Raw genomic sequence first — 24373 nt, 5'->3', positions numbered from 1 at the left:
GAGGTTTTTCCCTCAGCCAACTGAAGCAGAATTGCTGGGTAGTCTTCGGCATTGGACCTCGGAATCATTTCACCATAATTTATTCACATATCATTATCATCATTATCATACTTCGGACTAAGTTCACGGTGCTGCATACTGTATATGTACAAAAGCACAGTCGTTTGACTACAAATATAATTCACAGAAGCACAATGAGCCTTGGGCTGCAACGGCGGATTTTCAGGGGAGACAAGGGAGGCCGTGCCTCCCATACTATTTTACCAGAACTCAATATCGCAGTAATAATTCCAGCTGAATTAAGATCACAGGCAAGTTACAGCAAATGACTAACATTTTTCCTTTTATATTAATTTTACTATTCACTACGACTAAGATGTAAGTTATGTAAAGTCGACCACATTCAGTTGGTGATGCCCGCTCGCAATACTGTACATAGTACAAATAATTCGTACTGAAAAATAACAGATAGCGCTGTGACCTGTATAGTCGACATCTAGCAGCCTGCAGTGTCTATGCGAGAGCTACATGACGCTACTCCCCGGTAACTATGACAACAGCAGTTCAACCAATAAGATAGCTGGTTAGAAGAGTGTTTAAACTTGACTAGAGCGTGTGAGGGGAGCCGATTTGGAGACCCCTACCCAACTGACAACTGTACTGCTGTACTGCTTATAGTCACGGCTGGTTTCGGCTGTATTGGGAAGCTCTCTCTCTTTCTCTCTTCTTGGTTTTAGAAAATTGAGTCACGTGTTGTTAGTTTTCTCTCCCTGCGTAAAAGTTTTCATTTATGTTGTTAGATTTTCTCTTGTTTGCAGGTGTTCTTGTTATTTTATTCTTTTGTGCTACGAGATGTATATACTTATACAGTATTTTAAATATATCGAGAGTTTAGAAACAAATGTAGATTTGTCTCTAGCTTCTTCTAGTAGCAGTTATTCAGAATGTTGTGACCTATTTGATCGATTTGCGAAGAAAGAGGAACGTCCAGTTTTGCTGTAAAATTAGACTGTGTAATAGTAATGAGCAAGCCTCGGATTCTTACGTTCGAATCAATTTTGTTGCTATCTCGTTACTCTCGAAATATTATATAATTATATAATTACAAAACAAACAAGAGAAATAGAAATAAAATAATACAAGCACTATAAAAAGAATATACAGTAGTATTAACAAAATTTGAGACCGAATGAGCAGCGCTCGTGCTCGGTCGCAGTTCAGATATAATATTAAAATAAAAAGAATAATAATAATAATAAAAATAAATAAGTACAATAAAATAGGAACTAAAATATAATTACAGCGGCAATGGAATTATATAATATAATATTAACACTAGAGAAGAATAATATCGCACGTGAAAAGTAGGACTAATATTGCTTTTCTTATTCGTTTTATGTAGCAAAGAGTAACATTCTTAAATTCAATATGACCTAAAAAGACCTAATTCGTAGGTTAGGACTTAAGAGTGTCCCAAAGAGAGGCAATCTTTACCAAGCCATTGTAATAATATTAACAGTATGTTGTTTATTTTTATTTTTTTCTCCGTAAAATCATATAAATTCCTAAACATAAGATTTAAAATCCTAAAACATAAATTAGAAAACCTAATTTTAATTTTTTAAAATCTATAAATTATGCGCTTGCTAATGAAGTATGTCACAGGCCTTATATTTTTATATTCTCATCATTCATGTCTAGGCCTCCTCAACTTTCAAATCCACCGTCCGCCACTGTTGGGCTGCAATGTAAGTCTTCAGGTCCCTCCTTCGTAATAGGAAAAACAACTATGGGATTGTCTTCTTAGTTAACAAACAAAGTGTATTGGAACAGAGTTTGGTACTATTCTCCCAACTCTGTTATTTATGTGCATTAGTTCTCCAGCCAATGATCTCCACTTGCTACCCTCTCTACTTGTTAACCTGAATCCTGCTATATTGGGTATTAAGTTTCAAAGTCATTTATGATGGTGATATAGACAACAACTCCTGGTTGACTAGAATGACGTTAATAACGCAATATTAATGAAGCAAGGACACTTTACCAACTATTCTTGAAGATACATTATGTTGTCTTAAACAGATAAAAAAAATAAACTTACCCACAAGAAACGTCTAGGTTTTCACTGGACCAGGCAAGATCTGGTGTTGACCAACTCAGTAGGGACAGCCGAGACAGATTCAGATGAGAGCGACTGCCCTCCTTTCTCAGTTTGGCAGCTTCTACTGGGTCATTGTAGCGGAACATGTTTGTGCGGCCCAGGAGAAGTAGGCATCCTGCACCACAACATTACCAGATTATTTCAATTCCATGATTTCATTTTAAATTCTGAATCTAAGTGCATTCACATTGCTCCAAAATCGTTATATAATTTCTTGTTGCTTTATTTTGGAATAAATATTTGTAATTAGTGGCTTATATTTGTATTCATTGATGAATTGGAAGAGAGGTGAAGAGATAAGAATAGGATTAAAAATGCAGAATATCATCCAACCAATAAAAGTATATTAAAATAATTTTATAGAACATCTGGAATGTATGCCAACAACAATTACAAGACTGTAAAGGTAAAGGTATCCCCGTCACACGCCATGAAGGACTTGGGGGGCATGGAGGTAGAGCACCATGCTTTCCATGACCTCAGCACTAGAATGAGGTGGTGTGGTCTGCACCATGCTCAGACCGCCTTTCACCCCCGGGAAAGACCCGGTACTCAATTTTATAGGAGGCTGAGTGAATCTCGGGGCCGTTCTGGAAGTTTGGCAACGAGAAAAATCCTGTCACCACTTGGGATTGAACCCCGTACCTTCCAGTCCGTAGCCAGCTGCTCTACCAACTGAGCTACCCGGCCACCATTACAAGACTGTACATAATTATAATCCCTATAGAAAAAGATCCTTAACCCTTTGCAGCACAAATTAATTTTTTATGTTTTTCATATCATGGATCATAACAAAGCTACGATCAAATTTTTTTAACATTTTAACTCTGCACACAATTTCAAAACATAGATAACACCTCTATGTATACTCACCTTGGTGGAATATCTGTGCCATAAAATTTAGAAAGAAAGAAAACTGTGGTTCTTCTGAACAACCACTATGCTGCAAAGGGTTAAGATTAAAGAAGATATGGCATGATATATACGCACACACAATTTGAGTAATTTGTGAACAGTTTTGTGGCTTTTTTTTTGTCCTGCTGTATGTCAGTTCCAATGTCAGTAGCTGACCTTGACTACTCTCAGATCATGCTGTGTAACTCCATACGTAAAATCTTCGTATCAAAATTAATTTGTTAATTACGTAAGAAAATAAACGTACATGCATTTTACACTGCACTACTTTCATAAGAGAACAAATTCAGATAATTTTCTGTGTCATTAGAAGAATCATACACATTTTCCATTATAGAATATTCACGAAAGATGCTCTTGAAGTGAAAAGAAGTGTCCAGTTTTGTTTGATGTAGTAGTAACCTAATGCTCGGACACTTAACATATAAAAAAATAAATAAAACAAAATATGTCCTAAAAATCTTGGGGAGTGGGTGAATCGTTTGAAGAGAAAAATTACGCGAGTAAACACAGTAAGAAAGAGATTCATAGTCAGTTTTGTAGAGTCATCTGATATCAAAATTAATCTAACAGCCTGAACTCAGAGTACCAACTATTTTACACGTCTATGTAAGGATTATTAATTTTTTGGTTCTACAGAATTATCTGTTATGGTTAATATTTGTTAATGACAGAGAAAAATCCGCTCTGGCGCCGAGGATCGAACATAGAGTAAGGCCACTATGGGAAAAAACCAAAGGAGAAAAATTCGAGCCAATGCTGTGGATTGAGCCTCAGTGTAGCTCAGTGGTAGAGCACCCAGTACATAGAGCTGGGGGTCCCAGGTTCGATTCTCGACACTGAAGCGAATTTTTCTATGTCATTAAGAAATATTTTACAGTTACCTTGGGACAGACGAGTAGGCTTATCAATAAAAACAGTGTTCACCCAACACTGCGCCTGCTGCTTAGGAATCAATGTTGCCACTCCATCTTTAAGCACCACACTACAATGTTCTGCCTCAAGGCCAAGTCCATTCAGAACTATATCTTGTTTCACCTCAGCATCTTCTGTACCTATCAGAGTTTCTCCTTCCTGAAATACATTAAATTGCATTATACATATTCCCCAAATGACAAGGCCCATAACTTGTAGTTATTTACCCTGACTCTAAGAGAGAACATATTGATGTCCTCGATAATAAATTGAATATAAGAATTAAGACACAGGATCCAAACATCACCCAACTTGTTGCATAATCCAGTAAGCAATTACAATGGTTTTGCTTCTACTAAATACAAGTTACTAGGTTTTCTTTATTTCTCAGTGATAAACTAACTGTAGTAATAATTTTATACGTTATAAAATAATACTATATATTACAGACTTATGTATCAAATTTGTTTAATATCTGTATGCAACATATAGCCTATTGTTTTACTTCTCTTAGGACATTTTGTTTTTCCATTTTCAGTGCTATCAAATCATTATATATTCTAATTGTTGATGGGATCAGAGACCATGCAATGTTTCAACTGTCATTATGAAGGGACTCTAGAGTCTACATTTTACAATGAGAGATTTATTATTTCATCGACCCAATTTACTTTTATTTCAGTACATATTTGCGCAGTATGTTATAACTGGAACTTGGAAAATTCAGATGGCCCAAATTTAGTTTCGTGGGTCTGTACCAATGCACTTGATTAGAACCACTTGATTAGAACTGGGTATCTACCTTTGAAGCCCTGTGGACTCTCGGTATATTAAATTTATTTCCCCTGATAAAAGATTTACGTTTCACTACAATATCAAACAGATTTTTATGAAACTTTGTACAAGAGTTACAGGTAGCACAATATATTATTTATGTATCAACTCTGATTACGTTTGTGTAAGAGGAACTACACCTTTATAGGAGTATAGTCCTATCTAACAGACTATTATGAAACTGTGTATAGGAGTTACAGGTAGCATATATTTTTTGGGTACTAACTCTGATTAAATTTGTGTAAAAGCTACTACCCCATTTATTGGGAGTGTATTTAGACAAAATAAAGTTAACAATTTCAGTCCTATCTAGTAGATTTTTATGAAACTTTGTACAGAAGTTACAGATGGCATATATTTTTCGTGTAAAACTCTAATTACGTTTGTATAAGAGGAACTATCCCATTGTAGGAGGTGTATTTAAACAAAATAAAATTAATAACATTCTCCTATCAGATTTTTATGAAACTTTGTACAGAGGTTACAGGTATATTTTTTTTACAGTATACAAACTCTGATTAAATTAGTGTAAGAGCAACTACATCTTCATAGAAAGTGCATTTAGACAAAATAAAATTAACAACTTCTCTCCTATCTAACAGATTTTTACAAAATTTTGTACACGAGTTACAGGTAGCATATATTTTTTGTTTACAAAGTCTGATTAGGTTTGTATCTTACCTTGAGATGATAGAGGGTGACACCTGTACTTAATACGTCATCATCAATCCCAATAAGGTGAGGCATGTCTGAATCCAGCACAACACCCAGGCCGGACTTGCGCAGACCCAATGCCTTTTGCTCCTGCAGGATCTTCTGAGTTTCTCTCCACTTCTCCGTCCATTCCTCTGTCAACACTTTCTCCTGTTGTTCTTTCTGGTGTAATTTTGCTAAAACTTGTGGCTGAGCTTCCATTTCCTGAAATCCCATAACTGGTTTGAGTAAATCTGTATTTTAATGCAACATAACTTAAGGACTTGGTGGCTTAGTGATTACTGTGCCTGCTCACTTCATTGATTAAGATATTATTTTCTGTTCCGAGCCAGGCACAATGCAAGACAGGACCTTACTTTCTCATTTAATCATTTCTGTGCATAAAAAAATTGTGTCTCTGAATGTTTCAATGACAAGAGAAATATTTTTTTTTTATTCAATGCATTGGCACTTGACTAGAGTCATTGGCCGTACAATGGCGATAAAAACTAAAAGGAAAGAAAACGAAATAAAGTGAACAATGTCCAAGGAAACTATGAAGGAGTGGATGTCGGCACTGCTGCATTCTTTCTCTGGCCTCCCAGTACCTATCCACAAAGCTGACAGATGAAAGAGCTGGACAAGTCTTAATGTGGTTTGAGTCCATGGTGTCGGAACATCCACGAGCATGCAGTGGGGCTGGATAATACACCCAGGCGGTGGAGGTGATTAACAGACAGTCATGCCCTACTGCGGTGCGGAACATTGCAACAGCTTCTCTTCTGGGCCATTCTGGGAGAGTGGAGTTCAGTGCGTCCTTCCAGTGTTTATCTTTAATTTGGTCCTCCAAACTCTTATGGAAACATTGTCTCACTCGACTGCTTATATTTGTAGATGCTCTATGGAATGGCAGCATGTTAGAATATGAAAGGGGGATAGTTGTTCCTTTCTTTGCTAGAAAGTCTGCTGCTTCATTCCCGGCAATACCGCAGTGAGAAGGTATCCATTGCAGATGTACAATTTTATTTAGTTTCTTGATGTCTTCTCTGCATTGTTGAATGTCATCATTAGCTGGTTGTAGTAAGGAGTTTCCAATTGCAGATATCACTGCTTTTGAGTCACTGAGGAGGACATTGTTTGGAAATGGGAAGGACCTGCACAACAGTTGTTTCACAGCGGTACATATGGCTCTTACTTCTCCATCAAAAGGTGTATGGTTGTTGCCTAGAGTGAGATAGGTAGAGAACAGTTGGCAATGAATTCCGGCTCCAGTGGGCCCGTGTTTTTCCATTTGCGAGCCGTCAGTGTACACATGCAGCCATTTGTCTTGTGGGTAGCGGATTTGTAATGTTTCTAAGGCAGAAAGACGGAGTACTTCACTACAGTCGTCCTGTTTATTTTCTATTGCAATAAGATCTCGTGCATAGTTAATATGATATAACGCAAGTGGGTTGGTTGGTAGTATCATTTGCTGGGGTTTCCATTGGGGTACAATGATAGACTCACCTCCTCGTGGTGTACCCTGGAAACGTTTATAACAAACGGATAAGTAGTCTAGCACCTAAGCAGAAGAATCAATGACAAGAGAAATATTGCTACTTACATATTCATTGCCACCAAGAAGAGCCTTAAGTTTGGAAATTTCATCTCTCAGATCTCTTATTAATTTCACGTTAGGATCTTCATTAATAGTTGGCTTGTTGATGATGTTCTTTGCTCTATTAGCATAACGTAGAGTACTCAGCGTTTCTCCATAGTTACAGTCAGCTGGCGAAATTGCTGAAAAAGACAATTGAAGTTCAACATAAGCCTACAATGTCATACCTTTATTTTTATTTAAGACAAAAAGAAATGGGAACCATAACATAAATTGAACTTTTTTGACGATTTCTGTGAAACCATATGCAGAATACTGATAAGAAATACTGGTATTAATAAAAATGACAAGGTGATGGCCTTGCTCCTCTTATTACACTGTTGTCAAAATTTAATAATTGTGAAAGAATACGAAGGTAGAAATAAATGGACAGAAATTATTCAGGGCAGAATCAGTTATGGTTAAACATCAACAGACAAGAAGTTAAACGAAGACATTATAAAAAAAAAGCAATGCAAAACATAACTGTAACTGTAAAAGAATATTACAGAAAATGAAAATAAATACAGAGCATAGTTCAACATGGGGATTACAGATTTTATTACATTTTAAATACGTATAACCATATAGCTAGCATTCCTGATGGCCAATCATGAAACATTGTTGACTAGTTTCTTTTATGATGTTGCCAATACTTACGACGATGCTCTTTTTTCCTCCATACTTATGTAGGCAGTATTTTTTAAGGTGTACTTTTTCTTAGCATGTATGCTTGTGAGTTACATTTAATTTTTAAAGTAGAATCTATATTAATGTGGGTATTTTTATACCATTAATGTCTTACTGAAAATGAAACTTATGTGGTGATTTATTTTTTGGTTTTCTTAATTTTATTTTTAACACGTCCTTTCTTTTTCACAAAATGTCCCAGGTTTTTTTAAGTAAAAATTTGGAAATGTCCCAGTTTAAAAAAATAAATAAATAATGGAAACCCTAAATATACCTACTTTTATCTTGCCTTTTTTAGTTTCCTAAGAATATTTTGGTGATTGTGTGTGGAATTAATTTATCTTGACCTATAGGTAAATTTGGCTTAAGGAGACCACACATAAGTAACTGAGATGGGTAAAGACCTATAAGTTGAATGGGTGTATTTCCATCCTTAAGGAGTGGCTTTTTAATATTTTTCATGTGTAATGGATTTTTTAAGGAATTCTTTGACGATTTCTACTGCTCTTTCTGTATGTACATTTGACTGAGGATGTTTAGGACTTAAAAATTCTTGTTTGAAGACCCAATCTTCGGCAAAGTTACGATAATGTTCACTATTATAGGGATTGATGTTTAGGACTTGAAAATTCTTGTTTGAAGCCCCAATCTTTGACGAAGTTACGAAACTGTTCACTGTTATAGAGGTTAACAGAAAACAATATATATGGTATCTCGTGATGAGGAAACAATTCCTGTAGGGTGACTATTATTTCACTACCTGACTTATTTCCAAAAAGAGAGAGAGAAATAAATCGTCCGGCCTTAATTAAGGATGACCACGAGGATCTGCAAATTAATAGCAAATAAATATAATTAATTAAATATTAATATTGTTATACAAATAAAATGTAACAATTAAGAACAACTGATTTTCAATTAGCCTATAAAATAAAATCTTAGAAGATGATCTTAAAATTATACTTATAAATAAAAGATTTTATTTAAAATTAACATAGAATTTTTATTTTCCTGACATTCGGGACAATTTTTAAGAAAATTATAAATATCCTATCTAGCTCATCTTCAGATTTTACTACACCAAAGTGATTAAATTCTGAATTAATGAGTTTCATCATATCATATTTTAACGATGGTAGTACTACCATCTTATTATCCAATTCAATAATTATTCAGTTGTTTGAAGATTTTTAAAGGCATGGTACTTTCTTAGATCTGGGGTTAAAGTTTTATACAGGATGATTCAAAAGTCCGACGACATAGACAAACTTCATTATTAGTGCAGACAGTGAAAAATGGAAAGAGGGGAAAGTTGTTGGAAATAGGTAGTTTTCAATCTAATATGCCTGATCTTAAATATCCACCATCTGTTAGTTCACCTTCCAGATCACACTCCATTCACATTCCTTCCTGAATTCTATTCTTACTAAATTCATTTTATATGTAATTATAGTCTCTCTACATCCCATCTTATTCATCCTACTTTAGCCTTTTACATTTTATACGTTTCAAGTCATTGCAACACTTTATTATTTTTCATAGAGTATACTATTGATCTTTGGAATTGAATGGGATACATCAGCTTCTTGTCTATGCGGATGACGTGAATATGTTAGGAGAAAATCCAATAGGGTTGGAAGTAAATCTCGAAAAGACTAAGTATATGATTATGTCGCATGATCAGAATATTGTACGAAATGGAACTGTAAAAGTTGGAGATTTATCCTTTGAAGAGGTGGAAAAATTCAAATATCTTGGAGCAACAGTAACAAATATAAATGACACTCGGGAGGAAATTAAACACAGAATAAATATGGGAAATGCCTGTTATTATTCGGTTGAGAAGCTTTTGTCATCTAGTCTGCTGTCAAAAAATCTGAAAGTTAGAATTTATAAAACAGTTATATTACCGGTTGTTCTGTATGGCTGTGGACTCCCACTTTGAGAGAGGAACGGAGATTGAGGGTTTTTGAGAATAAGGTTCTTAGGAAAATATTTGGAGCTAAGAGGGATGAAGTTACAGGAGAATGGAGAAAGTTACACAATGCAGAGCTGCAAGCATTGCATCCTTCACCTGACTTAATTAGGAACATTAAATCCAGATGTTCGAGATGGGCAGGGCATGTAGCACGTATGGGCGAATCCAGAAATGCATATAGAGTGTTAGTTGGGAGGCCAGAGAGGAAAAGACCTTTGGGGAGGCCGAGACGTAGATGGGAGGATAATATTAAAATGGATTTGGGGGAGGTGGGATATGATGATAGAGAATGGATTAATCTTGCTCAGGATAGGGACCAATGGCGGCTTATGTGAGGGCGGCAATGAACCTCCAGGTTCCTTAAAAGCCAGTAAGTAAGTATATTCTATTGATTATTATTATTGATTATATGAGGGCGGCAATGAACCTCCAGGTTCCTTAAAAGCCAGTAAGTAAGTATATTCTATTGATTATTATCCTCTTTCAAAATATCATATTGTAACCGTCTATCCTATTTAAGATCACTATACTAACATTTTCCTAACTTCCCTCAATTACAAAAAAAAATAAATGAATTAAAAAAAATTGCTATTTCTATTTAACACTTTACACATCACTCAGTTTTACTCATTGGGATCACCTTCTTCCTAATACACATCATTTTTTTAAATCTTGCTAAATCTTTACTCTATATCTATTATTATTTTATTAAGACTGAGGTCTGGTTCACGAAGAAGTCTTCCCTATACAGGTGTGTCACGTAATCCCAGAATTATTTTTTCTTTAATCATCCTATTTCTGTAACTGTTACGACAAAATTCACAAGGAGAAGCTTGCTAGAGTAATCTAAATAGGAATATGTCAAACAATTCTCCCGGATTTTCATTTATTTGACTGAATTTTAGAGATTCAACACTTACATTTTCCATTCAAGTACCTTAACTGTTCATCATACTCAGCTATTAGCTCATCTAAGGTGGTGAATATAACATCATTAGCTTTTAAAGTATCACATAATTCTAATACTGTATCACTAACTAAGTTCAAGAATATTGCTATGTTTTTACTTTCTTGTTCTTTGACATCTTGATCTAAAGCTTCTACATATATTCCACATTTCCATTTCCACTTACTCCATTCATCCCAGCTTAGGGTAGGTGTATTAAAATAGTTAGCCATTATGACTTCTTGTTCTCACACATCTGACACCATGTTATATTTTAGAACGTAACTTCAAAATATCTTTATTTTGTGTTAGCATTTGTACATAACAACAAGATGCCATGGCAACAGTAGAACATGAACAATATAACAATCCTTATTACTTGATGTTCTGCTCAAATGTATCCCATTTCAGTTGCCTGTAAAAAGTTAACAGTTCAAGATACAATGAAACAACATGTGCCATATGAGGGAAAATTCATAAAAATTTTCAGTGCTTTCAATTTTCACCAAGGGATGGAATAGTGGTTCCGTTGTGAACTTTTCTATCAGTCATGGCGTTCTATCAGTCATGGCCCCATGACTCAAGGAGCCTATGGTTTGCTGAGCTGATTGTTAAGGTGCAACGAAAGTTTAGGCAAGTTTTTAATCACACAGACTCCTAAAAGCATAAAAAAATGGCAAGACCCATTTTTAGCAACTGGAAATGTATTAAAGAAGCAAGGAGCCTATGGTTTGCTGAGCTGATTGTTAAGGTGCAACGAAAGTTTAGGCAAGTTTTTAATCATACAGACTCCTAAAAGCATAAAAAAATGGCAAGACCCATTTTTAGCAACTGGAAATGTATTAAAGAAGCATGATGGAAACCATAATGTATGGATTAAAACACAGCAGAAGTTTTGGACCCAAAATATATAATGAATTTATTCAGAGCTTACCCTAAGCTAAGTACACTTAACACACACAGATTTAAGAAACAAATCATATTAATTATTTAATTGCTTAAGCTAATTGAGTTAAAAATTGATACTCTAATATTTATGTACTTTTGTATTTTCTATTTGTATATAGACCCTACTATTACATGCTGTATTATTTTACCATTTATTAATGTTATTGTGCTCAATGAACTCTCTTAATTTTGTGATATATTTTGTATAACTGATCTGAACTGCGCCCGAGCATGAGCTTCTGCTCTTTCGGGCTGCAATGCCTAATGTAGCTCAAGTGTAAAAAAGAGAGAGAGAGAGAGAGAGAGAGATGGTGGACACTGTTTGAGCAGCATTTGGTGGCAGTCCACATAATACATTTAAGCAAGCTTAACAAGAGAAGCAAATTCTGACAATACTTCACCGAACTGCATAGTACAACAGCTACAATCGAACAACAAGCTTCCATGAGCGCAATTTACCAATGATGTGCTAAACAGTTTAGATCTGACCCCAATTTTCTCTCAAAGACTTTCTCCTCTGATGAGACACCTTTCATGTGTCAGCAAAGGTGAGTCGCCATTATGTCTACATCTGAGGCAAAGAAAAGTCGCAAACTTTAAATAAACACGTTTGAAACAGTCGTAAACTCAACATTGGATGTACACTCTCACAAAATGAAACCAATGAGTCCTTCATTTTCTTTGAAGCAACTATTACTGGCAATACATACCTCGAGTGTTGGAGCAGTTCTTCTGTCCTCAAATTTAACATTTAAGAGTCTGACATCCATTTTAAACAAAATGAAACATTTCCCCATTGACACAGAGAAGTTCGCCATTTTGGCAGTTGGATTGGCAGAATATGTCAGACTGCGTGGTCCTGAAGATCTCCTAATTTCACCCTATTAGATTTCTTTCTTTGGGATTACATGAAAGACAAGGTTTATGCAACTAAAGTCAGAGACCTTGAGGATCCTACAATCTTTTCGCTGTTAGAATAATTCTACAATAAACAATAGCACATGACTGAACTGAGACTTGATTCACTGCAGCTTGGCGCCACTAATCTTCAGTACGTGATCCCGCCCACTGTTGTATTTTCTGTTTCATGTTAAACATTTTCTATTATTCATCAATGTAAACCTAACCTCACTACTATTCATTCGTTTACTTAGGAAACAGTTACTTTCTAATCAATTAAATTATTTTAAACTTTTGTGTAGAGTCAATCGCTGTCAGACTAACGTGTTATTCCTCTCTTGTATTTAACCATACTCACTGAGGATGCAGAGCCATAATACAACGTGCTTGCACAGACAACAAGCTCAGGGGAAGTGACGCCAGCTTGTTACATGAACAGACTAACCTTGATATTAGCCTACTCTTTGCATTCATCTGCTTTGTTGAGAAATTCTTAGTAAATAACAAATGAAGAGTCCACTGCAAGAATGATGGATGTCATTTGGAATACATTTTTCAGGAGAAGCAATTGAAAGTTTGAAATGCTTAGCGCTCAAAGCTTAACTGTGGTTTTCCGATCATTACTGGACAATGACTATCAGTGTTAATGCCATATAACTCTCTATATACATTCTGTATGTCTTAAGCTATGCATTTACAGTCTTGGTTCATTTTCGACAAAAAAGTGACATCCATCATTCTTGCAGTGGACTCTTCAAATATAAAAGTACCTTCTCTTTTATATAATGTTGTACATATGAATAAAGTTTTATGTTTTATCGTATTTACCAACTAAAATTCAAATTTTCTTTTAAAATAAATACAATGTTATGGCCTCAAATATGGAGCTATATTTTCCTGCATTGTGCAAGTGTTTCGACTAGTAGCTAATCACGGATATGACAGCCACATGCTTGTGTTTACAATAGGATTATTGATGAGTTGTGCTTCCAGACAAAACATGTTTCATTACACCTTCATTAATTTCGCACACGCAATTGAAATTAGATACATTCGAGTGGGAATGTCCTGTATGTGGTAATTACTGTACCTGCTATCATTATTGTTTTGGAATTTCCTCCGAGACTGTCCCTCAACAACCAGGTTAGCACGGAATCTCTGTATGGAATGAAAGAACGGGAAGCTTTCCGCTGGCCAGTAGCGCTGTCCTTCTGAGAGCTTGACAGTTCTGCCAAAGCAGAGATGACAGAGCCCAACGTTACTAGAGACTTGTTAATGTGAGCCCCTTCCTTTAGCCTCTGTCCTGTAGCACCACTGGAATCTGCTCTCTCACTGGAATTAAATCAAACAAGACTACAATTACTATTTCCACTGATATGATATATGTTTGTTTGATTACTAATACTTCCAGGTAAAAGTAGGTCTGTCCACCACTCCGTAGTGGCATGAATGGCAAGGCAGCAACTCACAATATTTTGTAAAATACAAACCTTCCTGCCAGATCCACTAGATGCACTTTGGATTCAGTTTCACTAGGCATGTTGTTGGAGAATCCTGCCTGCACGAACATAACAGTGAAGATGGCGTGACTTCGACTGCTCACATCGTTCATGTTTGTTGAAGCTGTGGTGCGGTGATTGTTCCCCTGCGTCATCAGCTCCTACACAGACAAGAGATATAGTTACATGCTGTACTCAACTTCGACAAGTTTGCTACAAATTATTGAACATTTTAAAATTTTATTTTCATTCATAATTTTACAAGGTAAATCACTAAAAAACAGGTGCTTAGCTTTACTATGTTGCATATCTTTACTGCTTATGTACTTTGTGACCTGGTAGGGTGTAAGAGAAGCTCATGGCCTTAACTTTGCCAGTATAAATAAATATTTTTACTTAGAATTATGCGTTCTCCTTGTACGCCCTTTGTTCTCTATATCTTCTCCTTGTTCTCTATGTACTTCTCTTGTTTCCCCTGTCTTCTCATTGTCTTCCTTGTCTCGCCCTTGTTCTCCTTGAATTCCTCTTTGTTATTCTTGTCTTCTCTTCGTTTTCCTGATATTCATCCTGTTCTCCTTGTTTTTCCTTATCTTTCCCTTGTTCTTCATGTTTTCCCCTTATTTCCCAAGTATTTCCCTTGTTCTTGTCATAAGCTCATTTTCCTTGTATTCCCCTTATTTTCCTTGTATTTCTCTTGTTCTCCTTCTATTCCCCATTGTTCTCCTTGTCTTCCCCTTCTTCTCCTTGTCTTTCCCTTGCTCTTCTTGTTTTTCCCTTGTTTTCTTTATATTCCTCTTGTTCTCCTTGTCTTCCCCCGTTGTTTTCTTCGTCTTTTCCTTGTTCTCCTTATATTCAGCTTCTTCTTCTTGTATTCCCCCTATTCTCATTGTATTCTACTTGCTCTCCTTGTATTCTCCTTGTTCTCCTTGTATTCCCATTGTTCTCCTTGTCGCTCCATTGTTATCCTTGTCACTCTCTTGTTCTCCTTGTATTCCCATTGTTCTCCTTATCGCACCATTGTTATACTTGTCACTCTCTTGTTCTCCTTGTATTCCCATTCTTCTCCTTGTCGCTCCATTGTTATCCTTGTCACTCTCTTGTTCTCCTTCTATTCCCATTGTTCTCCTTGTCGCTCCATTGTTATCCTTGTCACTCTCTTGTTCTCCTTGTATTCCCATTGTTCTCCTTGTCGGTCCATTGTTATCCTTGTCACTCTCTTGATCTCCTTGTATTTCCTTTGTTCTCCTTGTCGCTCCATTGTTATCCTTGTCACTCTCTTGTTCTCCTTGTATTTCCCTTGTTCTCTTCATTTTCCCTTCTTATTCTTGTCTTCCCCTTGTTGTTCTTCTTTTTTTTTAAGTCGGTTATTTTACGACACTTTATCAACATCTTAGGTTATTTAGTGTCTGAATGAGATGAAGGTGATAATGCCGGTGAAATGAGTCCGGGGTCCAGCACCGAAAGTTACCCAGCATTTCCTCATATTGGGTTGAGGGACAACCCCAGAAAAAACCTCAACCAGGTAACTTGCCCCGACCGGGAATCGAACCCGGGCCACCTGGTTTCGCGCTAGCCGTTACTCACAGGTGTGGACTTGTTCTTCTTGTTCTTCTATTCCCATTGTTATCTTTGTTCTGTCTTTGTTCCCCTTGTATTTCCCTCCTTTTCTTTGCATTTCCCTTATTCTCCTTCCGATGGTCAATTCCATAGTTGTCCACTCCATACTTAGTGAAGAGAAAAGCATAGCTCTATGTTAACATTCGTGTTAAAAATTTCCACCCTTAGCTCTTTAAAGTTTATTTCTGATGCAGCACTTCACAAAGAAGTCATATACTGTATCTTCTCAAATGAGCTTGGGTTAATTGACATCGAGCTCTAATTTGTACTTTGTACTATTGGGTTGACAGAACATAGTTTTCTGAAGTAGAAATATTTGTCACTATTTAGTGTTTGAAATGAAGGAATACAGGTGTGGGGGGGGGGGGAATCAGGGTTGCCAGGTGTCCCGATTTGGTGGGACATGTCCCGATTTTCATATAAAAATCCCGAGTCCCGCTTCGATTCGAGGCAGGACGCAAAAAGTCCCTCCTTTAGAAAATTAACATCACCACAATGATCTTATGGTTACCTAGTAACTATTTTCTTCTAGGCCTAAATAATTAAATTACATTTAAAATTTTTGTTTTTTAACATTGGAAAAAAGGAATATTTTGGCAAATGTAAGGTTTGTAGCAGTGAATTCAGTGGTGAATATGATATTTCTACACATTTAAAAAGAGACGTTCATCAGTAATGCGTGGCACAGGGAATGGAAAAAAGCTTGTTGAAAATGCTAAACTCCAGTGATAAATATGTAGGGCCTATATAAACTCTGTAAGTGTTGTTGTTGTTTTCTAATGCCAGGCGTTTAACAATAAAGTCATTTGACCTCTTGCACTCCAATATTTTTCAAAGATATTATCATGACCAGCCACTGAAGCACAGATTTTCAGGTGTTCCGAATCCATTTCTTGGTTTGAGTTGCACAATGGGCAGTTAGGGGACTGATATATTCCAATTCTATGCAGGTGTTTGGCCAAACAATCATGGCCTGTTGCCAATCTAAATGCAGCTACAGACGATTTTCGTGGTAAATTGGGAATTAACTGTGGATTTTGATGCAGGGAGTTCCATTTTTTCCCTTGGGATTGAGTTATCAAATTTTGTTTGTTGAAGTCTAAGTATGTAGATTTAATAAATCTCTTCACAGAGTAATATGTAAATTTAGTAACAGGTCTGTAAGTAGCAGTGCTGCCCTTCTTTGCTAAAGCATCCGCATTCTCGTTTCCCAGGATTCCACAATGGGATGGTATCCATTGGAATACAATTCTTTTATTGAGTAATATTAATTGAGAGAGCATTTTAGTTATTTCTGCTGTTTGAGATGAAGGTGTGTGTTTAGAGACGATTGATAGAATAGCTGCTTTGGAGTCTGACAATATAACTGCATTTTTAAATTTATTGATGTGGCATAGAAGATTCCTGAGACTTTCACTTATTGCAATGATTTCACCATCAAAACTTGTTGTTCCATATCCAAGAGATCTATAAAGGGAGAAGAGACAGCACGTAACACCTGCACCGGCACCTTGTTCTCTGGAGATCAAGGATCCGTCGGTGTATAAATGAAGCCAGTTTTGTGGAGGGTACCTAATATTAATTGTCTCTAAAGACAATTGTTTCAGTATTTCAGTGTTTACTCTGTAAATGTATACTGTATGTTAAATGATGGGTTTTGAGCAGTAGTATGCCAAGGCACAAAATAAAATGTCAGTTTAGATATCAATAAATTTTATGTCAATGTAATCAATTAATAAACACTGAAAATTAAATATTTTGTCACACGTGATCCATCTTTTGGAATTTGTGCTTTATTGTTAATAATAAACAGCTGGGGAAAACTATCAGACAGAACTACTATTAAACCATTAAGTTAATAATTTTGCATAACATATTATTGCCACAAGCCCTTCGGAAAGACGCCAGAGAAACGTAATGTAACTTACAGCCAGATAAATATTGTTTTGTACTTGGAAACCTGTATCTACAATTTGACTGTTATTAAAATTGCTATTCATATTAGTCACTAACTGCACATACGTAGAGGGATAATTTTTATTCTTTTTTTTTTTAAAGATAAAATTAAGTGCTGTATTATGTGATGGATAAAAGATGTCCCTCTTTGGTATATCTAAAATCTGGCAACCCTGGGGGGAATCTAAATATTTACATCAAAATGAGAGGTTCTGTTACAAAGTTAACTAAATGTAATCCTGACCTGGATGTCTGAGTAGTCAGTAACAAGATGCCTGGACAGCCCCTGCACATAAGGACCAAAGCGTGGATGCTCCCTCACTCGCAGGCTGTGACTCGTGGCACTTGGTTGCAGCAGATCTTTGACTCTCTCGTTGTAAATCTCGAGGTAGGATACTTCTGTCCTGTAGCTAGCACCCTGCTCCTTGCCTGCTGCCATGCGGTTGAACAGCGTCTTGCAAATGCGAGGGATCAAACCCTGGCACTCCTGTTCAAAGAGACAACATAACCTGTTACAAATCTTTATACTATTGTGACAGCTGCCTCGGGATTCGAACGCCATCCGACAGGGCGCCGGGAGACGAGGCGAGCTCCGCGGAGCACTGGGGGGCAGCGCGCAGCATAGAGAGGAGAGGAGAGGAGAGACGACGACGACATGTTGGACCACGGCAGAGAGGGGGAAGAAATGAAGCAGCGGGAACAGAATCGTCCAGAAACAGAAACTTCCAGGGTCGTAGTTTCTGGAAAGTGTGGTTTAACTAATAAATAGGAGATGCGAGGAAGGAGCCAGCCAGTTGTTGTTAGTACTGGACAGCGAAATCAGCAGCGCCCAGGAGTCTAGGGTTCGACACGCGAGTGAACTTGAGCAGCGTCCAGGCGGAAGCAACGCAGTTGGAAGTCTTGAGTTCGAGTGCAGTGGACTGTCTCTGGAAGTCTTGAGTTCGAGTGCAGTGGACTGTCTCCCGAAGTCTTGAGTTCGAGTGCAGTGGACTGTCTCCGGAAGTCTTGAGTTCGAGAGCAGTGGACTGTCTCTGGAAGTCTTGGGTTCGATATACTGTGAACTTGAGTGTATGAGCTAGAAGAACTAGCCAAGCCAAGCGAACTGTGAAATGAGAACTGACAGTTTTGTTTGTAAATAGTGCTTTGTGAACATTAGTTGAGATTAGGAGTACATTGTTGTTCTCAATAATCTAAGTGAATTGTCATTGTCGTCTGTGGAGTGCAATAACGAATACTGTGTTGATGTGTGGAGTGAAATACCCATTGTTGACGGGATTGTTTAAATTCAGAAATATAGAAAGTCATTATTGTTGTACAATTTCATCTTATTTTGAATATTCCGATAAGCTAATTATAATATAATGAAATATCAACTGAACCGTCAATTAACTGAAATATCAACTGAATACAAGATAAGCATACACGGTTCAGTTGATATTTCATTATATTATTATTGTTGTAGATAAAAGTAACATTGTAATGTGAAATAAAAGTCACACTATCTACAACAGAGCGTCCTCGATGGTTAAGTCGTCAGCAGATCCGAGGTTCGTGGGTTCAAACACTACATTAGCAATCAATCCTTCATTGGAAAGACAAGCAAAACTGGGGTGAATGCTCCAAATTCTATCTCATTGTGACATGTGATTTTGATTTGCTGACTGATCCATATGGGATTTATACACAAGCTGCATCCAATCCAGCTGCGAAATCACAATAGACTCGAAACTGGAGCAGGGAGCCAACATCAAATTCTTTGTGAAATCGGCAATCGTAACCCATGGAATGTTGAAGCAAGCCTACAGGAATGAAGCAGTGAGTCAGGCGAGGTGTTTTGAGTGGCATTCGCGTTTCAGAAATGGCAGAACATCGCTGGAGGACAACGAGAGGCCAGGTTGACCACAAACGTGCAAAACTGCCGAAAATGTCGAAAAATTCGACAAACTGTGCACGATAATGGATGCATCACCATCAGAGAAGTTTCTGACATCATCAAAATGTCATTTGAAGAGGTTCAAATCATCCTCACGTCCACATAGAAATGGATGCTCCATGACGACAATGCGCCCGCTCACAGAACTCTTACAAAATGCCAGTTTTGCACCTGTAACAAGATGGTCGTCGTTCCTCACTTCCCCTCCCCCCCGTATTCACCAGATTTGGCCTCTTGCGACTTTTTTTTCCGAAGATGATATTCAAGCTAAAGGGTCGCCGTTTTAGCACTGTGGAGGAGATCCAACGCGAATAGCAGAAGGTGCTTGATGGGCTCCAATAATGCGACTTCCAGGAGGCATTTCAAAAATGGTAGGCGTGCTGGGATCAGTGTATAGCTTCCCAAGGGTACTATTTTGAAGGGGATGACAGCAAATTAAAATCGGGTAATTTTATTTCCATTTATGGGACAGATCTCGAAATTTAATGATCACACCTCATACGGCCCTAAAATTCGTTTACACCAGCGGATACGTGAGGGAAGAAATTAAGTAAAATTTGTTTTGCCTTGCGATTACTAATAAGAGCATCATCTATTGAATCTGCTCGCACATTGTACTTTGCATACTTTCACTCTATCTTAACGTATGGTATAATCTTTTGGGGTAATTCACCTAATGCAATCCAAATATTTAAACTACAAAAGAGAGCAATTAGAGCCATAGTTCAAGTGTCTCAAACTACCAGCTGCAGACCATTCTTCAAAAAATTACATACCTTGTCATTACCCTGTATTTATATTTATGAAATCTTAAATTTTATCAAATACAATTTGTATAGCTTTCCTACAAATTCAGACACACAGTTTTAACACAACCCTATATAAAATCAGTTTCATTCATGCTGGTCTTCTTGTGTATAATAGCCTACCAAATTATCTTAAAGAAATATCTCCACATCAAAAATTTAAGGAATCTCTTTATAAAATTTTAATCAAAAACTGCTTTTACAGTATGAACGAATTTATTGAAAACTGTCATAACTGAATAGAAAAAGAATGCCTTACTTAAAAAAATTGTCCTTTTTTCCAGATCTTGACCTCGAGAAGGATGTTTTCTCATGAAGGATACGTTGGTTGAAATTGACTCCAGGCTACTAAATGAAATTTCCTGACTTCAAGACGTATTTAAAACAGAACTTATAGCTGAAATCGACCAACCTGTAGTTTTCTTCAATCACGTCCCAAGTTTTGTATATTTGTATTTGTGTTGATTTTTAATTATAAGTATTACTTTTATGTATATTATGTAATTAATTATTGGTTTGCAAATATGACATTTCCCATATCATGTATATGATCAATGGATGCAATAAATGATTATGATTATGATTATGATTAACAGTGGCGTAGCGTCAATGTAAGCTAAAAAGCTCAGCTTCCCCAGTTAATAATAATTTCATAATAAACCTGCAGTTTATGAACAAAATTATTTATTAATTTTAATAGAATTTATACTTATGCGATAAATATTGTGATGCGGCAGCTCAAGATGATTTGTGATGCAGCAGTAAACAAGAAGCCTGCACACACCAGCTTCCAAGCAAACTGGTTTCTTTCACTCATTCTTCTGTGTAATCCACACCGCAGATTTTCATCCCTTTCTAACTAAACTACCCTGGTCGCAAGGCTCGCAAGAAGCTAGCTTTTACATTGAAAATAATTAAGTTTCAGAGTTATCCCTTTCGTGACTTGTGTTCAGTTGAAGTGTTAGTGTGCATTGTAGCTGATATAATAAATAATGAGTGAAATAACAGTGCCTGACACCAATTTACTTGCATTTTTTTGGACAATTCTATTATCAAGACTGACTTACGAACAAAAGTGTGATTTAAAAAACAAATGACCGACTCCTTTGCTGTCACTGAAGGACACAACCAAAACACAGACGCATACTTACGTAATGATACTAATACTGTGTCTATTGACCGTTAATATTGTGATTTCTCTAAGTATGACAGGGAGTGAACTAATGTTATACTATACGTGTCTATTTGTTAGAGATATGTGTAAACCGTGAATAATGTTTTACTTCGTACCATTTGAGGTCATACCTTATTGGTGTTACGAGGTTCCAACCAATCTTCGGACTGCTGACTTGACATTGACTACTATTTATTTTAACCCGTAAGTGATGAGGTATTTTTCTAGTCACGTAACTGGGGATTGCACTTACCCCAACTTAGAAATTTGTATCGTAGTACTCAGATAATCAAACTGAATTTTTAATTTATATAATCAAGTACTTTTATTTGTTTTAACTAGGTTTTCTTCAAAATTAGGGAAGCAGGCAGCATAATAAGCAATGAAAAAAATATATCTTCGCACATCCACCTGGCGCAGGCTTCTTTTCTTGGGGTACTCACAGCCACCACCTCACCAATTACGGGTTAAGACTATATTTTTTTAATACGTTTTCTCATATGTACATGAAAGACAACTTGAGTTAGCTTCCCCTGCTCAAAATTTCATGCTACGCCACTGATGATTAAATATACAAGTCTCGGCAGATACTCACAGGTGAGCCCATCATTGTGAAGGTTTTCCCACTGCCTGTCTGACCGTAGGCAAACACACACGCATTATAGCCTTCGAATGCACTTTCAATCACGTCTGTTCCCAGATCCTTGTACACCTGCAAAATTACATAAAAAATTAGTGGTGTACATTTGCAAACACAACAGTCATATAATGGTTAAAAAGGTTAACAATATAAGTAACTGATATTAATTTCCTGAGGTACCGGTACAAAAGATATCAAGCGAAAACGTGAGAAAATCTATTTCAACATTTGTAGTAACTCTATCTATGTGAGATCATGTTCCACTGGCCTAGTGGCTGACAAAAGATCCTGTTTCTGAATTACGAGATATATTGGTACTTCATACAGCAACTCATCCATATTACCTCTTAATACATCGTGTCAGGCAGAATTTCTATCAATAAAAATAAAAAATTATATCGCTAAAAATTTATTACAAATAAACTCATTTCTAAAGTTTATTATATATATAATATTGAAAGACACTCTTTCAGCATTCCCAATGACGGGACTGCCTCATTGGACAAAGCATAATAAACATATTGAGTGAAAACAAAAACAGACCACAAAAGAGAAAGGAGGGGAACGAACAAAAGGGAAAATTAAGTACAGGAAAGATAACAGCATGCATATAACAGGCCTAAACATAGTAAACAAACAGATTAGATATTCGAGCAAAATTCTCTCTTTTTAGGAAACAAAGTACAGATGGTATTTTAAAATGGCAAGTGATCCTCTGATAGCGGCAAGGGAAACATCACGAATGAAGTCGTTGTTCAGCTGGAACTTCTTGCAGAAACTGACAAAGAGGCGAGGTATTGTGCCCCTAGCGCCAACCATTAGCCCAACTACTTCAATGGAGGTGAGGTGATATTTCTCCAAATAGAATGGAACTGTGGGCTCATAAATTCTGCATTTTTCTGAGTGGACTTCAGCGGTCTAATTTTGATATTACATATTATTTTCATATGGGTACTGCAAAATGTGTTCGTTTTTTAAATTATTATTATTTTAAAATGGAAACTTACTCAGTGCAACAGAAAGAGCAATATCGTCACGTTGTCCTCTCTGACAATGTTTCTGGAACTGTGAAGTGACTATAAAATTTGGAGAAATTAAAACCTACACTTCACTACTGAACATGATCGTGGCAGTACCAGGACTTCAGAATCTCTTTATCAGATTATTCTTTTTCAAGGAAATCAATCTCAACATCATATCACCTGGACATGGAGCGCATTAGAGGTCTAATGAAATTTGAAACAGTTATGTACAGTAGTGGCAAAAAAAACCCGGACCGACCCTTGTAGCTGATACAAAAGAATCCCGTGCTGTGTATTGTGTCAAACTGTGGTAATTTCAATATGGACAGTGAAGCCAGAGGTATGTACTGCTATTTAATGTAAAAATACGCAGTTATCTTTGCCGAATAGAGGTAGAAATGTAATATTGATGCCAGATGAAAATAAAACTCTCGAAGTTTTTTCGTCTGTAAGTTTGAAGCACCGAAGAAAACAAAAGACGGTAAGAATCGAACAAATGCAATAAATTTCATTGTTACAATTAATTATACAAGATGGATGTGTTTTGTGACTAGCAAAATTTGAATCTGTGACTCTGAAATCAGCTACAAGGGTCGGTCCGGTTTTTTTTTTTTTTGCCACTACTGTACAGTGTCTGAATAAATAAATCTTTATTCCATCACAAATGTTTTACGGGATACCCTACATACAGACTCCTTAATATATATGGCTCCCGTGGCACAGGATCTGGCTCCCAGGTTACAGACAAGCATCAGCCAGTAAAATGCTGCTGCCTACAATGGCAGAAGCAGAAATGGATTGCGAAACCAACTTTACAGTAGACTCTGAAAGTGTCGTCCTTTTGCTCATATAGAAACTTGATATTGCGAGAATATGTTATCACTCACGATTCGTACGAAACACTTCATCTTTTAAACTATTCCATAAATAGATAAATTAAGAAGTGGAGAAAGGATGGGGAAAATAAAAGGGAAGAAATCAAGAAATGTAGGAAGAAAAGAAAAAAGAAGAAATAGAGAAATCAGGAAACACAGAAAAGAAAGCAAAAATGAAAAGAGAAAAGAATAAATAGAGCAATCAAGAAATGGAGAAAGAAAAGAAATATGAAAT

At 36.5% G+C, this 24373-nt stretch overlaps 1 protein-coding gene across 3 annotated transcripts in view; it reads right to left on the bottom strand.

The window, feature by feature from the left end:
- Positions 1 to 24373, bottom strand: part of Klp98A (kinesin-like protein 98A) — a 150963-nt gene that overhangs the window by 55220 nt on the left and 71370 nt on the right. For all 3 annotated transcript variants that reach the window (XM_069819371.1, XM_069819373.1, XM_069819374.1), the window contains exons 4-11: positions 22197 to 22313; positions 17933 to 18175; positions 14107 to 14276; positions 13707 to 13948; positions 7122 to 7297; positions 5507 to 5743; positions 3961 to 4150; positions 2102 to 2276 (exon numbers count right to left, since the gene is read on the bottom strand). In XM_069819371.1, coding sequence (XP_069675472.1) covers positions 2102 to 2276; positions 3961 to 4150; positions 5507 to 5743; positions 7122 to 7297; positions 13707 to 13948; positions 14107 to 14276; positions 17933 to 18175; positions 22197 to 22313 — 1550 coding nt within the window. The remainder of the gene's footprint in view (positions 1 to 2101; positions 2277 to 3960; positions 4151 to 5506; positions 5744 to 7121; positions 7298 to 13706; positions 13949 to 14106; positions 14277 to 17932; positions 18176 to 22196; positions 22314 to 24373) is intronic.

The sequence above is a fragment of the Periplaneta americana genome, chromosome 2 (assembly GCF_040183065.1).
Source record: "Periplaneta americana isolate PAMFEO1 chromosome 2, P.americana_PAMFEO1_priV1, whole genome shotgun sequence".
NCBI lineage: Eukaryota > Metazoa > Arthropoda > Insecta > Blattodea > Blattidae > Periplaneta > Periplaneta americana.
The sequence above is the reverse complement of the archived record's forward strand: the minus strand, read 5'-3'. Positions and strand labels throughout refer to the sequence as shown.